This window comes from Amblyomma maculatum, chromosome 1, assembly GCF_055883805.1.
Source record: "Amblyomma maculatum isolate TAMU_Amacu chromosome 1, ASM5588380v1, whole genome shotgun sequence".
NCBI lineage: Eukaryota > Metazoa > Arthropoda > Arachnida > Ixodida > Ixodidae > Amblyomma > Amblyomma maculatum.
The window spans coordinates 333,500,932-333,516,578 of NC_139344.1; the positions used below are offsets into that span (position 1 = coordinate 333,500,932).

Consider the following 15,647-nt stretch of genomic DNA (forward strand, 5'->3'; position numbering starts at 1 on the left):
AAGTTCTCCTTCTGGGGCCTCGCAAATAAAATTTGTCCCTATGATTAACTGCGTGATTCAGTAGTCATAGCTGTGCAGCATAAATGAATAATTTGACCTCCCAGTGACCCACACTACAGTGAACGCATTAATTTCATGTAAAACACAATCATCCACACATTTATATAATATGTCCTGGAATGCTCTTGAGAGGTTTTAAGAAGCTTTGCTATTGCTGCAAGATTTTTGCTAATATGCATACTCATACTGGTTTTTCATTACAGTATCAAGGAATGCAATAAGGGATACCATCCTGCCTGTCACAGAACTTTAGTTATAGAGGATAAAATGAAGCTGTTGTGCACAGATTGATCACAGTATTCTAATCTGAGAGAGATTAATACTTCCACCATGCACTTAAGTTTTATGAGCAAGAAAAAGATATATATATATAAAAACAATTAATATTGGCATCAACACCCCAGGTCATATCCACAATCGAACTGTGGTGACATCAAGTATAGTACTTCTTGGCGAATCGTGAAACTAAACAACAGTGCCTTCCGTTTCCAGCAAGCAAACAGAGTCAATACTAACAGCATCACTAAGATCACAAGTTTGAATCGAGATTCAAGAAGACAATTTGCATTTCTGACTTTTCAGCAATAATAAATATATCTTTTGTGCCTAACAAACGACAAAAGCGCCACAAAATGCCAATAAAGGGTTACTGTGATAACGACGAAGTGTTTGTTATTGCACGCAAGCACACAAAGCGAGCGAGAAAGAAAAAGAATACTGAACAGCTGTAGAGCAGTCGATTGCTGCATACTGTCTCCTTCACGATACAAAATATTTTGGCAACGAAGATGGGATTTCTTGTCAGGCCATGTCAGAGAAGTATACTGCATGGCTTGCGCAACAGTCGAGTAATTGATAGTTGCCTCTTGTAGTTCTTGTACAGTGATGGCTGGGGATAGCAGGCAGGCGAAATCGCCATCAGCAGTGTTAAGCTCGCCTGACTCACTGCATGATTGTGTTGATAAAGGCAGGCAAGACAGAGCGTCTGCAACGGCGTTTTCATTGCCTTCACGATATTCAACAGTGTAGTTATAACACAACAGGCGCGCCAGCCGACGTTAAATTCGCAACAGCCGATGTCCCGTTCCTTTTGTCAAGAGACAAGAGCAATGTGATCTATTCACAGAACAAAAGGCTAGCCTCACAAATACACGTGCCAGAGTTCACACATTGGAGACTATGTGAGAGTTCACAATCCAGCTGTACGAGGCAAGCTGGCTGCTCGGTTTTCGGAGCCTCGAAGAGTTGTAGAGCAATGTGGTCCCGCCTCATATCTGCTGGATGATGGACGTGTGTGGCACTCATCCAAATTTTCACCTGTTAGTTAAGCAGTCGTGCAACACCAAACTCCATCCTCAGCTCCAGCGGCTCTCTTCGCCGATATTTTGCCGCCAACAGACCGCACGAGTGCACGGAAACGTGGACCAAAGTTCAACATCTACATCCCCACAGAGTCAACCCTCGCCTAACACCAATACTGCTGATGTTAGTGCTGATAGTGCGGACACTCCCTCTCCCTCATGCTCTTCCCCCAATATAGAACAAACATACGACCTTGCTCAACCCACGTGTACCACAACAACAGTAGCAACATCTACTCATCTTCCTGCGCCCCGCAGAAGCACACGTGAAAAGAAACTTCCGGCAAGATTCAAAGACTCTGTGATGCATTAGAGGACCTATAAACATTCGCCGGCATTCTTCTTTTCCTTTTTTTTTTAAATGCAGGGGGAAATGTGGTAACGACGAAGCGTTTGTTATTGCACGCGCGCACGCAGAGCGAGCAAGGAAGAAAAAGAATACAGAACGGCTGTAGAGCAGTTGCTGCATACTGTCTCTTTCACGATACAACATTTACAAAGAGCAAAATGAGTTGTCCTCCCAGTGTCCCTTTGAAAAATTAAAGTAGTCAGAACACAACCTGGATGCTTTGTACAAGCACTACAAAAGACACTAGAAGGTCACTTATTGGACATTTCGCAAAGTAGTGTACAGAAAAATAGCATCCAGCTCCCACCTGTGTTCTTTTATAGCCTTCCAGGAGTAGGGCCTGACATATTCTCCAACAACAGCATCATAGGCATACTTCCACCACACTTTTTCATTGCCCTTACAAGGAATGTTCGGCCGGTATTTCCGATAGCGCTGGTTGATCTCCATTAGTGTGAAAGACTGGCCAAGCAAGATCATTTCCAGGTACTGGAAGGACAAGGCAAGCAGAGAACAGTGTCAGCTCCTAACTACAGGCAAACTAAAGAAACAAGAAGAAAGTAAATGGAAGGATGGAAAAAACTTGCATTAGTTAGGAATTAGTGATGAACAGTCACAATGCACATATTCTCACAATGTGTACAAAACACAGAACATCCGCAAAGGTAACAGTCACCATTATGGTTCAGTCAGCTCAGCATTCAGTCAGTCTCAAAGAAAATGCAAACAGGATAACTGATACCTGAACACAAGGGAACACTTCCATGCAGCAGACCTTGTGCAATCAAAGTGAAAATTAAATGCATTAGTACTACTCAGACGCCTTCAAATAAGAACTCTTTTTACTGCTGCAGTCTTAGTTGCCTCATTCCTATGCTGACAATACATATATGTGACATGCACACGTCAATTTGAATACTGAAAAAAAAAAAAAAAAAAAAAAATGCTGCAAAGGACATTATTTGTACTGTGTTATATACTATAGCACATATAGTATGAAACGCCATATTCTTTTTCAGTTTATACTGCTAGTTTTTATTATATTTTTATATTATTATTTTATCATTATTATTATTATTATTATACTATTTAAACATTTGTTTCTCTACGATGAATAAATATAAGTCATTGCTGATGAACACCATCCACTTGTTCCCAAACATGTATAAGCTGCTGGAGAAGAAAGGAGTAGCTGCAGCATACAGATGATCACAAAGCAAACTTAAGGTCATGCTGCATATATGTAACATGTCTTGTAACAAAAAAGGTGAACAACAAGTTACAACTGCACATTTCAAACAAGAACGCCAAGCAGTCATATTTCGTCTATGAGTATCCAGGGTTTCTGGCTGAATTTGCTTACACCATGCTTCTTGATCTCTTAAGACTTTGCTTTCATTTAGCACTATCATGAACAAAGCTTTAGCATTATATAGAAGTTTTTATTCCTTCACACGATAACTTTAAAACACACTTCCTTTTTTTCAAAATACCTCTTGTTCGACTTTCTTCTCTTGCATTTGAAGCAAACAAAAACAGGGGAATAGAAAGAATCAGCCTACCTGCTGCCTAGATAACTGCAGAGCCACATCTTGCAGGAGAACATCCACAAGTAGCTTCGGGATCTTAGCTTCCAGAGACTTGTTGAAGATTATCTTGACCTTTGCTGAGATTGGCTTCAGAACTGACAGGAAAGGAGAGAGTATAGCAAGGCAGTTAAACAGCAGCTCTAAACGAGGAATCTTAACAAACCTACCAAAATCAAACTCATCACTTCCGATGCTGAATGTCTGCAGGGCCTTTTTCATCAAATTCTGTGGAAGGGCATTATGGCAGTCAGACAGGTGAGAAGTAGAGGGGGAAGTGGGGAGGGGGTCAGCAGAGAGAAAAGAAAAGATTAAGAGATGAATGTTTTACTACCATGATAACAAGCCATAAGTAACTATGTCAGCATTAAAATGACTAGCTAGCACCAAAACTAATATCCCCATTTGCTCACATACTATATATATATATATATATATATATATATATATATATATATATATATATATATATATTGTAGTGTGGTAATCTTCATCGATATAACCACTGACATGCGTCGCGTGCTGCCGCTCTCAAGGACGAAGAAGTTGTTCGCTGCCTTGCTCTTTCGCCACGCCTGACGCTTCGCTGCGAGTCTCCCCTGAGCGGCTGGAATCATCTGGGTTCACCGAATAAACACACCCCTACAATTGGTGCAGGTGCTGCTGGGTACGTTCCCGTCCACCCTGGAACTAAGAAGCCGCACGTTACCCTCTGCTTCCAGCATGCCGGACGACACTGCCACGACATCGTCGCCCCTCCCAACCACCGTGCTGTGTTCTGGAGCTCTACGGCAGCGTGATCCGTGCTTCTTCAGTGGCACAGCCGACCAGGACGTCGACGATTGGTTGGCGGCATATGAGCGCGTCAGTAGCTACAACAGATGGGACGACGCTATCAAGCTAAGCAACGTAATCTTTTATCTGACTGACGTGGCGAACCTCTGGTTTCGCAACCATGAGGCAGACCTGCCATCTTGGTCTGCATTTAAAAAGAATTTTGCAGAAGTGTTCGGCCGCCCTGCAGTTCGCAAGCTCCGGGCAGAACAACGCTTGCGTGAGCGCACTCAGCAAGTCGATGAGTCGTTCACTAGTTATATAGAGGACATCGTGGACCTATGCAAGCGTGTCGATCCGCTAATGACTGAAGCGGATAAGATCGAGAACATCATGAAAGGCATCTCTGACGACGCGTGCCAAATGCTCTGGGTAAAAAATCCTGCCACGGTGAGTGACGTGATCAAGCTTTGCCAGAGCTACGACGTGCTTCGTAAGAAGCGCGCTTCTACCCGGCGGTCCGGTGTTAGAGACGACGCCATCTCTACACTTGCGCTGGGCGGTTCTACCCCATCAGAGGACAGCCCTTTACTTCAGCAAATCAAAGCCTTCGTTCGAGAAGAGGTCGCCCGCCAGCTATCGCTGGTCCCTCAGTTACAGGATAGTGGCCGCCTTGTTCCTGACATGGCTCCGTCTTTGGCCCCTACCATACGGCGTGCCGTTCAAGATCACATCGCTGACGTCCTTCCTCCCAGCTCCATGCTCCCGCCCAGCCCTGTGCTGCCGCCCAGCCCCGTGCCAGCGCAAGTAACGGCACCACTGACTTACGCCCAAGTTGCGGCCAGGCCGCTCATGCCATCAGCATCTCTTTCCTACCAGGCCGCTCCTTCCAATCTTCCTTCGCCTTTGCCTGGGTCTGCATTCCATGTCCCTATTCCAAGGGTACGCCAACGCCCTACGAACCCTTGGCGTACCGCGGACAACCGACCAATCTGCTACTCTTGCGGGCTGCCGGGCCATGTCGCACGCCTTTGCCGCCAACGCCTTCCACCTTCTCGACCTGAACTATGGAACTACTCCTACAATACAGACCAGCCCTCGCCGAGAAATCCGCCCAGTTCCGAATTTGTATCTCGTGACAATCAAACGTACACAACTCGCCGATCACCTTCCCCTCGTCGCCGTTCCCCGTCCCCACTCCGACGTTCTACCGGCACCGTTGAGGGAAACTAACAGTCGCAGTTCCCGGGGCAAGAACTGCGCTTGGTTCGAACTCTTCAAGTCCTCGGTGTTCTCCCACTAACGTAATTCAAGTGTTTGTCGACGGCGTCGCAGTACTCGCTCTAGTCGACACGGGCGCTGCCGTATCAGTCATCAGTGAAGCTCTTTGCCGTCGTCTTCGTAAGGTGACCACCGCACTTTCCGACTTTTCGCTTCGCACCGCCTCATCACAGCGCATTCATCCCTCAGCGGCGTGCACGGCCCGTGTTCTCATCGAAGACGTCTTATACACCATCGAGTTTATTGTACTGTCTCGCTGCTCACACGACATCATCCTGGGCTACGATTTCCTTTCCACTCATCATGCCGTTATTGACTGCGCCCGCGCGGAAGTTTCCTTTTTACCTCTTTGTGATACCGTCTTGTGTGACGTCCCTACCCGGCCTGCAAAACTCCTCGTCGCCGGTGACACAGACATTCCTCCATTTTCTGCTGCCCTCGTTCCACTCTCCTGTGAAAGCGTTATTAGTTCGACTGTCTTCTTCACACCTTACGACGCCGCTTCACGCCATCCCTGCCTCCTGCTTCCATTTGCGGTCCTCAAGTTCGAAGATGGCCTTAGTGCAATGTACGTCTCAAATCCATTTTCGTGCCCGTCCGTCCTGCTACGCGGCGAGTGTCTCGGTCGTATTGAAGAACTTGATCCCGCGCTTGTAAATACTCTTCCTGCAACGCCTACTTCATTAGACGTTAATGTGCTCAGCTCTTGCGATACAGCGACCGCTTCGACACCACCCGATGTTCTTCAACAAGCTATTGACGCAGATCTCCCACCCGCACAACGCGATCAACTCGCTGCTCTTCTACAGAACTTCACTTCTGCCTTCGACCTTCCTCACACTGCTCTGGGTCGCACGTCTGTCGTTACGCACGCAATCGACACTGGTACAAACGCACCTTTACGACAGCGTCCTTATCGCGTGTCGGCCTCTGAGCGCCAAGTCATTGCTGACAACGTGGACGACATGCTTCGCCGGGGCGTCATACAGCCATCTAACAGTCCATGGGCTTCTCCGGTTGTTTTGGTCACCAAGAAAGATGGTTCCATCCGGTTTTGCGTCGATTACCGTAGGCTTAACAAAATCACGCGCAAAGATGTCTATCCTTTGCCGCGAATCGACGACGCCTTGGACTGTTTACAGGGAGCCGAGTATTTCTCCTCTTTGGATTTGCGCTCCGGCTACTGGCAGGTACCGATGGCTGATAATGACCGCTCGAAAACTGCCTTTATAACACCGGATGGATTATACGAGTTCAACGTTATGCCCTTTGGCCTCTGCAATGCCCCGGCTACTTTCGAGCGCCTGATGGACACTGTTCTTCGTGGACTCAAGTGGCAGACCTGTCTTTGTTATCTGGACGACATCGTAGTTTTTTCTGCCGACTTTTCTTCTCACCTTCTCCGCCTAAAGGATGTCCTCACGTGTCTCGCCGGCGCTGGGCTTCAGTTGAATTTGAAGAAGTGCCACTTTGCCGCTCGAAAACTCACAATTTTAGGCCACGTAGTTTCTAAGGACGGCATTCTTCCCGACCCCACCAAACTTCGCGCAGTTGCAGAGTTCCCGAAGCCAACCTCCCTGAAGCAGCTTCGGAGCTTTATCGGCCTCTGCTCCTACTTTCGACGTTTCATCTTGAACTTCGCCTCTATCATCGCTCCTCTGACCCAGCTCCTTGCCGGCAGCTCCGACCTTTCCGCCTGGACTCCAGCCTGCGATAAAGCCTTCGACACTCTTCGCCGCCTTTTGGTTTCGCCGCCCATTCTACGCCACTTCGATCCGGCTGCGCCTACGGAGATCCACACTGATGCCAGCGGTATTGCGCTTGGTGCCGTCCTTACCCAACGTAAGCCTGGGAGTATGTTGTGGCATACGCCAGCCGAACATTGACAAAGGCAGAATCTAATTATTCAGTCACAGAAAGGGAATGTTTGGCCATTATTTGGGCTATCGGAAAATTTCGTCCTTATGTGTATGGTCGACCGTTTTACGTTGTGACCGATCACCACGCTTTGTGCTGGCTTGCCTCTCTGAAAGACCCATCCGGTCGCCTTGCTCGCTGGGCTCTTCGTCTCCAGGAGTTTGACATTCATGTCATTTATCGATCAGGCCTGAAGCATACGGACGCGGATGCTCTTTCCCGCTCGCCATTGCCTAGAGATAATTCGTCTGACCACGTCTGTGCCTACGATTTGTCGACTCTTACAACTATCGACATGGCTACCGAGCAGCGGAATGACCCCTGGATCAATGCACTTTTGAATTTTCTCTCAAGTCCTACTGCCGGTCATTCATCCAAAGCGCTCGTCCGCCAAGCACACCACTTCTCCATTCGTGACGGTCTTCTCTATCGCCGCAATTATTTGCTTGATGGACGGAAGTGGCTTCTAGTCATCCCGCGTCATCTCCGCGCCGACATTTGTGCTGCGTACCATGGTGACCCACAATGTGCTCACGGTGGCGTATTGAAAACCTACACGCGCCTACGTCTGCGATTTTACTGGCGTGGAATGTACCGCTTCGTTAGACATTTCGTGCGCGCTTGCGAATCTTGTCAACGCCGAAAAACTCCTCAGAAGTCCTCTGTTTCGTTGCAGCCATTACCCTGCCCTGCTCGTCCGTTTGACCGCGTTGGCATAGATCTCTATGGCCCTCTTCCGACTACTCCTGCTGGAAACCGGTGGATTATTGTGGCAGTAGACCATCTGACTCGCTACACTGAAACATCACCGTTACCCTCTGCCTCTGCAAGAGACGTTGCTTTGTTCATTCTCAACAACTTGATTCTTCGCCACGGGACTCCGAAGGAACTGCTCAGTGACCGCGGACGCGTTTTCTTGTGCGACGCTCTCGAGGCCCTACTGAAAGAATGTCGCATCATTCATCGCACCGCTACTTCTTACCACCCTCAGACGAATGGCCTGACAGAACGCTTCAACCGTACTCTGAGTGACATGCTGGCCATGTACGTCAACGACGCTCATTCCAACTGGGACCACGTTCTTCCCTTCGTAACCTACGCGTACAACACTGCGATACAGACCACCACTGGATTCTCTCCCTTTTTTCTTCTTTACGGGCGCGAGCCAACCTGCACAATGGACGCGCTTTTTCCCTACCGCCCTGATGTTTCTGAATCGACGCCACTCTCGGACGCCGCCCAGTACGCAGAAGAATGCCGTCAGCTCGCTCGTTCGCTTACAAAGGAAAATCAGTGGCAACAAAAACACCATCGTGACACTGGTGAGGCGCCTTCATATGCGCCCAACTCCCTGGTGTGGCTCTGGGTTCCTGCCACAACCGCCGGCCTGTCAAAGAAGCTTCTTGCTCGGTATCACGGTCCATACCGAGTCCTTCAAAAAACATCTCCTGTGAACTACGTAGTTGAGCCCGTTACGCCATCTGCGGACTTGCGTCGCCGTGGACGCGAAATAGTTCATGTGGACCGAATCAAGCCCTACTACGATCCGTCTGTCCTTTCGGCACCATGAGTCGCCAGGATGGCTCCTTCTCTGCCCGGGGGGAAACTGTAGTGTGGTAATCTTCATCGATATAACCACTGACATGCGTCGCGTGCTGCCGCTCTCAAGGACGAAGAAGTTGTTCGCTGCCTTGCTCTTTCGCCACGCCTGACGCTTCGCTGCGAGTCTCCCCTGAGCGGCTGGAATCATCTGGGTTCACCGAATAAACACACCCCTACAATATATATATATATATATATTTTTTATGTACATGTTAAGCCCACTTTTGAAGTTGTTTTGAATTTTTATGCTAGCATTGCATGCTTAGGTGAACAGTGAATTTATCAGTCAGAGGACAAGCACATAAAAAAACATACCACGTCAAACACATCATCACCATCATTGATATTATTACTGTGGTTAATATTATTCTAAGAAATCTAATATAGGAGCAACTAGGTAATGATCTTCTGTTCTTGGAGTAATTTAAAAACTCATTCTTTTCACCTTTAGTTCAAAAAAAAAAAAAAATTTCTAAGGAGAAATTGTAGTCTGCGGAGTGCACGGCGGAACACAGCTTCCACACTGCTAACACAGATTCATCACCTTCCAATTGGACGATGGAAGCTGATGTCGTATAAGACCACTGGTTGAGCAACAATAACTCCAGTAGACAGAGAATGACTCCAGCTTCACAAGCTGCAAAGAAAGCAAGAATGCATGAAAGCTGTGTCAATTATGACAGTGTGGCTTTGCTGCACGGCAGTCATTGGCGTTCACGATACACTAAAGTGCGATGAATGTTGACTGCTTGCTCAATGCCTTACTGTTAGCTTGTGCAAGCCTTAAAGCACTGATGTTTGCTATGTTAGCAATCAACAACAGGAAACCAAATTCAATGTACATGACATGTCTTTCAACTATGAATCAATTAAATGCCTCCTTTAGTAAGTGAAATCGCATTATGAGATATGTTCGGCCAATCAACTGTGCATTTTTTTTGTCATTTCTGACCTCGCAATCATCTTTCTATTCTTTTCAAAGTGATCAGAAAGTGTTACACATATAAAGAAACAACTGGCAAGTTTCACAGATCATCTTCATACATAGTTTTGTCCACATATATTGCACCTGTGCTATAGAAAAAACTGATTTGGTTTATGGGTTTTAACATTCAAAATTACTCAGGCTATGAGAGATGCCGTAGTGGAGGACTGTGAATAATTTTGACCGTCTGGGGTTCTTTAATGCGCGCTGAAATTGGACAGTACACGGGAACCTTGCGTTTCACCGCCATGAAAGCCCAGCCACTGGAACTATGTTCAGATCAGCCCAAATCGTACCAAAAAGAAAAAAGAAAGGAGCAGATTCTGTTTCACTGGTTGGCCCAAATAAGTATCTGCAGATTCAAGGCAAGCCTTTTACCTTGTAGACGGTCTTGGATGACGAGTCCAACTGAATGGGTTTCCATTTGTTGCTAGTAGTGATGGCAGTCAGAGATTGAAGGACTATGCCACATGCAAACGGATACTTAGGACTGCTCATGGTATCCTCATAGCGGATGTGTACGTTTTGGATAGATATCTGCAAACAAGATATAATATTTCTGTGAAAACATTGAAGAGTGCAGGTGAAATGAAGAGCAACAGTATATAGCCTTTCCTCAGTATTAATTTTCCCCTTAATTCAACTATCCGTAATTTGGAAGAAGGAAGATTCAGAAAAAAGTAAAAACATACCTGCACATTGTTTACGATGGTCCCGATGAGGTTCTCAAAGAATCCCCTTGGTTTGTCTGCATGCATGAAGAAACAAAAATGTATTCTTGGTTTATTGTGACAGCCGATTGACAGTCACAACCAAGCCAGAAAAAAAAAAAAAATCTCTTTAAAAGAAAAGCCTCATATTTTCTTCCTTCTCCTTTCTACAAGACAACAATGTCAGAGACATCTGCGCCAAATTGCCGGTTTCTGCAGCTGGACAAATGATGACGACAATAGTCGCCAAGACTTGAAGCTCCTCTCTTCGGAAAGCACTATTCTTTTTCAGAGCTATTGACAAGGAGCCTAAGGTTCAATGCACTATACTACACAAATCACATTGCAGAAATGAAGGTGCATGACAGACATGCAGCGTGTCTTAGACAATGAAAGTGAGGCAAAACTCTGGACAGATGAACCTGTACCTGCATTATGCCAGACTGTCTTGCATGGAACCACCAAATGGTTAGCATACCAACCACAGGAAACCAAAAAAACTACCTCAGAGGCCATGAACAACATCCTTGTATGCACAATGAAATCATAAATACATAGAGAATGAATGTAAGTATGCAAAAGTGCGAGTTGTTATTCGATACTAATTATTCTATACTAACACACCTAATTCTGAACATCTTGTCAGTGTGACTCTTAACTAGGTTGGTAGACTGTTTTATGTATTGCACTTGTAATCAGGATTCAAACAAGAATAATCCTGCACACAGATTACGCCAACATAAGAAAACAAGCATGTGCATATGCACGTATTTAGTGCAAGTAAAAATATTACAATTAAAGATGTAAAATTACTGCAGCATGGGGCCTCACTGAAAGTCATGTTATAAAGGGTAAAAATTTTCAGCAATGAGTATTTGACCGAATATGCTAATATCGACTCATTCTAATGATAAATCCCCAGCCATATTGCATGACATTTCACACAAGCCGAATGCATTAATCCCCCACGGAAGAGTAGGTTTCGGTCATAGGAATAATTACTTGTTAGTTTCCACGTCAGCAATAGACTACATGAATGATAAAGATGCACAGTTATTCTGTGTAAGTAAGTCTGCACCCAAATAGACACTGATGACCAATTACAACCTCGATTGACATTCTACATTTATTGCAACACCTTCTGGCAAGGACCATTCTCCTATCTCTATTTCACGTAAAATGTGGATTTAAAAAGCAAAACATCTAACCATTGCTCATTGTCTCATTCTCTTGTGTCTGCAGTTTTCAATTTTTTCCTTTTTATGTATTTGTCTTTTTGCTCTGCACATTCATCAAGATTATACGTGCATTGTCTCTCCCGCTCATATTTCATCATCTTTACTTCCAATAAAGCAGTGAAATGCCACCCCCCCCCCCCCTCCCCCAGAGTTACTTAGTGAACTCTCTTGATTCCAGCTAATTAGGTTTATTGTCATTGCAGCACTTAGTGACTTTTTGTTCCCCCTGACTTTATTTGTATGTGCTTTCACTCGAAAACCGCAGGAGGTCCTGACAGTCACCAACCGTTGGACCTTGTTCTGCATATTACTTTTGTAAACATATTGTATAAAATCGGTAAAAAATATTAGCTGTGGCTTAGCTAAGGTTAAGCCTGGATATCTTGAAGTGAAAAGCATATCTTCGCTGCTTTTTAGCTAACTCCCAAGCTACCACTTCTGGATCGGTGTTTCTGCACTGTCCGACTGTTGCTTCTTCTCCTCCTTCCATGACGAGTATCTGTGCCTGTTGTATGAGCAAGCGCGCCTTATCGAGGAGGAGAAGTGGTGGCGCACATGCGCAGTAGCGTGCGGCGGTGGCGAAAGGTCAGGCGACGGAGTCAGCGTAGGCAGCGGCGACAGCGGCCACCTGCGCCATGCATGACGTCACTCGGTTATGCGCATGCGCAGAAATGGCAAATCTGGGGCTCTGGCTCATGCGAAGCGCGCTGTTGACGAGCCTAGTGAAGCTTTTCGCTTCAAAAACTAATTCCAACAACTTCTTGGTTAACGTACCAAGCTCATTCTCGGCAAGGGGTACTTCCAAAAGCTCCAGCCTCCTGGACTTGCATGCCCTTGCCAGCAGCCGTTCTTTCTCTGCATCGTACGGTTCGTCCCCAATGGGGCCCACCAAGATGAGCACATCCTCTATGTGGATGAGAACGGGCTCTGAGGACAAACTCAGCCAGGGAATGTCCACAGACACTTTGCCTGCAACAACAGAAAGAGGAGTGATTAGTCAGGTGCTCCTATGTTGGATGGCACAGTGCCTTGTAGTCAGCTTTTAAGGAACAGCTATAGCATCAGAAAAAAAAAAAAAGGAAGTAGCACTCCTTACCAATGCATCCTGCCTTGACTTCAATGGGAAGCTCTAATTCATACTGAAATACAGGAACAGTGAGTCAGACTCTGCTAGCAGATGCAAACAAATTAGAAAGGCGGTACAAAAGGTGTATTCACACTTGCAAGTCACAAAGGTCGTGCAACTGTTTCGGATGAAAAGCAGCAGTGGCTAATAACCGCACTGGTTGAAACATGAGTCAGAAGACAGTCTCACACTGCTTAGTTATAGTCAAGATCCACAACGCTCGTTTCAAACAAGAACATTCAGGAAAGCAACCAGTAGGTCATACTTGCTAGTGTGAACATAGCACTGTTGACCTGTTTTACGGTCAAAAATCACAATTTGTGAATAGTTTCTTGGAGGTGGGGGTAAGCGCATAGGAAAAATAAAAAAAGAGGGTCTCTTAGTTGTCTCTTAAGATGTGAATAGTGAAAGCCTACCCTTCCTCTCCTATCATTTGCCTCTCATCATTTACCTCTTATCGGCATTCACTGCAGTGCTATATATAATTATAATTGGTTTACAGTAAAGGAAAGGTGCAGTATCTGTCACACTTCCTCTGCCAAGTGTGAGTTTGGACGCTAACCATCACTCCTGTCGTGTGGCATTCCTTCGCACGTGTTCAAGTGTGCGACTGCAGATGGCAGAAACGCTAGACGAGAACACATCTTGCAGAATCTCCCAGAATATGAAAGATCTTGTGCACAGATCTCGTGCACGGGATTTTGTTCCACGAGCCTAGAAAGAAAACAACATACCAAAGCCTCTGCTTTCAACTTGAGGTCTGTAAGCTGCACGGTGCCTGTACAAAAAAAAAATTTTTTTTTTCATGGGGTGGCATTTCAGAAAGTATGGCAAAAATATATTTAGCAATTTTCTGAATCACAAAATGCAGATACAGCTTAAAAAGAGACATTTAACGGCATGACCATACATACAGAAATTACCCTGTAGTTCAACTCAAGCAATGCCTTAGATGACTGAGGTGCTTGAGCAGACATGCAATTATTCTTACACAGTTCTGAGACAATATTTAATATCTCACCAATACATTCAGCATGTAAAGAGACAGCAAATAAGATGGCGAAATTATAATATCAGCACCAAAAAAAGAAAAGCAATGCAAAATTAACAATGATAGCTGAACTTCTGAAAATCAACAACTGCGGGTGAATTACATTTTTCTGTTACAAACACAATACGAGATATAGCGCGATAAGCCGAATGTCTTAAACGTTACCTTATCATTGTTTTTTTTTTTTTTTTTTTTTCGGTCATAGAAGGCAACTTACCATTAAAGATTCCGACATTGAGACTTTCACTGTCGAGGTCTTTGATGTATTTTCCCAGGTATTTGTTCAGAAGATGCGCAACGACACCTTCAAACATCCTGCTTCCACTCTGCTTAGAGTCTGGTCATGTCTACTGCTAAGTCTGGAATAAAAAAAAAAAAGAAAAAGCGTAAGATGCTTTGAAGGACGAAAACAGAGAATTGTTAATTTCATTACCACTCCTTTGTGGTCATCGGTGAGTTAGCAGTTAGCTCATATATGCCATATGCACTCTGCGAAAACGAATAGAAATCGCCGCGCCATGAATTGCCCAATGAAATTGGCGACAAATTCCTGGGGACCAACGCTGGAAATTTACGACAAAAATATCGCTCTGCAGGCATATGTGACGCAGCTGACGCGTCGCGCTATTGGGTATGTAGTACAACAACAGATAACACGCACGGAGTGATTACACGCCTACCTTGTGCGCGTTTATCATTGCCATACATGGAATGTCATGTTTAACGCCAAAAGCAGACATAGTGAGCAGATAGATTGCCACGAACAACCGTGCATTATCCCTCTTCAATGCAGTGTCCAAGATAAGCACAAATGTATGCACACCCACAGGATCAGCCCAGTGAGCTGACAACCAAGCTGACAACAACAAGCACAGGCGCACAAGCGAGCGGAGTCGCAGAGTACCGTTTCTATGGCGCCAAGGACGCTTTCATGAGCGAACTGGATTGGTTTTGATTGCGCATGGATTGGTCAGTGTCAAAAACACTTCTCCGTTTTTTTTTTTTTTTGTTTTTTTTTTGGGGGAGGATGTAGCGTTGTTGAAAACAACCTTGGCCAAAATGACCAAAACATTATAACTGTCACGAAATGGCTGCGATAGTCTATAATTACACGAGAACGAAACATATGTACTGTATGCTTGGGTGGTTATACATAATATTACATGTTTTCACTTGTTTTCACTACGCACCACGCTGCGCACTATGCAGAAATTTTACCGCACGTCCAAATTACGTAAAGTTGAAGGCTCAACTGGCTTAACGTATTTATGCTAACAGTGTAGGGTGCCTTCAATTTGGCAAAGGATTTGTTAAAAACTCAGGCCGTCTTAATGTGTAGCGCGTACAATCTGTTCACCCCAAATACACGCAGTTTTGAGCGAAGACTGTTTGTAGCAATCAGCGACTGACATTTAAGAGTGGTGGCTAATAAATTAACTTCATTAAGCTGTCGTACACCATCTGCGAAACCTTACGCGGCAGCTTCGCGGAGAAACCGCGCGCTTCATCAGCAATGCGATAAAAAAAAAAAAAGAAAAAAGAAAAAGAAAGGGCTTGAGTGCAGAATGAATGATCTATGAGCCGTAAATTGACGCAACAGTTGTGTG

General features: G+C 45.3%; 1 protein-coding gene across 6 annotated transcripts in view; it reads right to left on the reverse strand.

Moving 5' to 3' along the window:
- LOC146207467 (intermembrane lipid transfer protein VPS13A-like) overlaps nucleotides 1-15,647 on the reverse strand; it is a 122,834-nt gene that overhangs the window by 106,725 nt on the left and 462 nt on the right. For 2 of the 6 annotated variants that reach the window (XM_084587584.1, XM_084587570.1), the window contains exons 1-11: nucleotides 14,721-14,980; nucleotides 14,258-14,399; nucleotides 13,724-13,767; nucleotides 12,960-13,002; nucleotides 12,638-12,832; nucleotides 10,608-10,663; nucleotides 10,294-10,452; nucleotides 9,475-9,567; nucleotides 3,527-3,584; nucleotides 3,333-3,454; nucleotides 2,078-2,259 (exon numbers count right to left, since the gene is read on the reverse strand). In XM_084587584.1, coding sequence (XP_084443710.1) covers nucleotides 2,078-2,259; nucleotides 3,333-3,454; nucleotides 3,527-3,584; nucleotides 9,475-9,567; nucleotides 10,294-10,452; nucleotides 10,608-10,663; nucleotides 12,638-12,832; nucleotides 12,960-13,002; nucleotides 13,724-13,767; nucleotides 14,258-14,354 — 1,049 coding nt within the window. In that variant the 5' untranslated portion in view covers nucleotides 14,355-14,399; nucleotides 14,721-14,980. Of the gene's footprint in view, nucleotides 1-2,077; nucleotides 2,260-3,332; nucleotides 3,455-3,526; nucleotides 3,585-9,474; nucleotides 9,568-10,293; nucleotides 10,453-10,607; nucleotides 10,664-12,637; nucleotides 12,833-12,959; nucleotides 13,003-13,723; nucleotides 13,768-14,257; nucleotides 14,400-14,473; nucleotides 14,696-14,720; nucleotides 14,981-15,647 lie in introns of those variants that run through there. The other 4 variants (XM_084587578.1, XM_084587582.1, XM_084587574.1 and 1 more) reach the window with 4 other exon arrangements.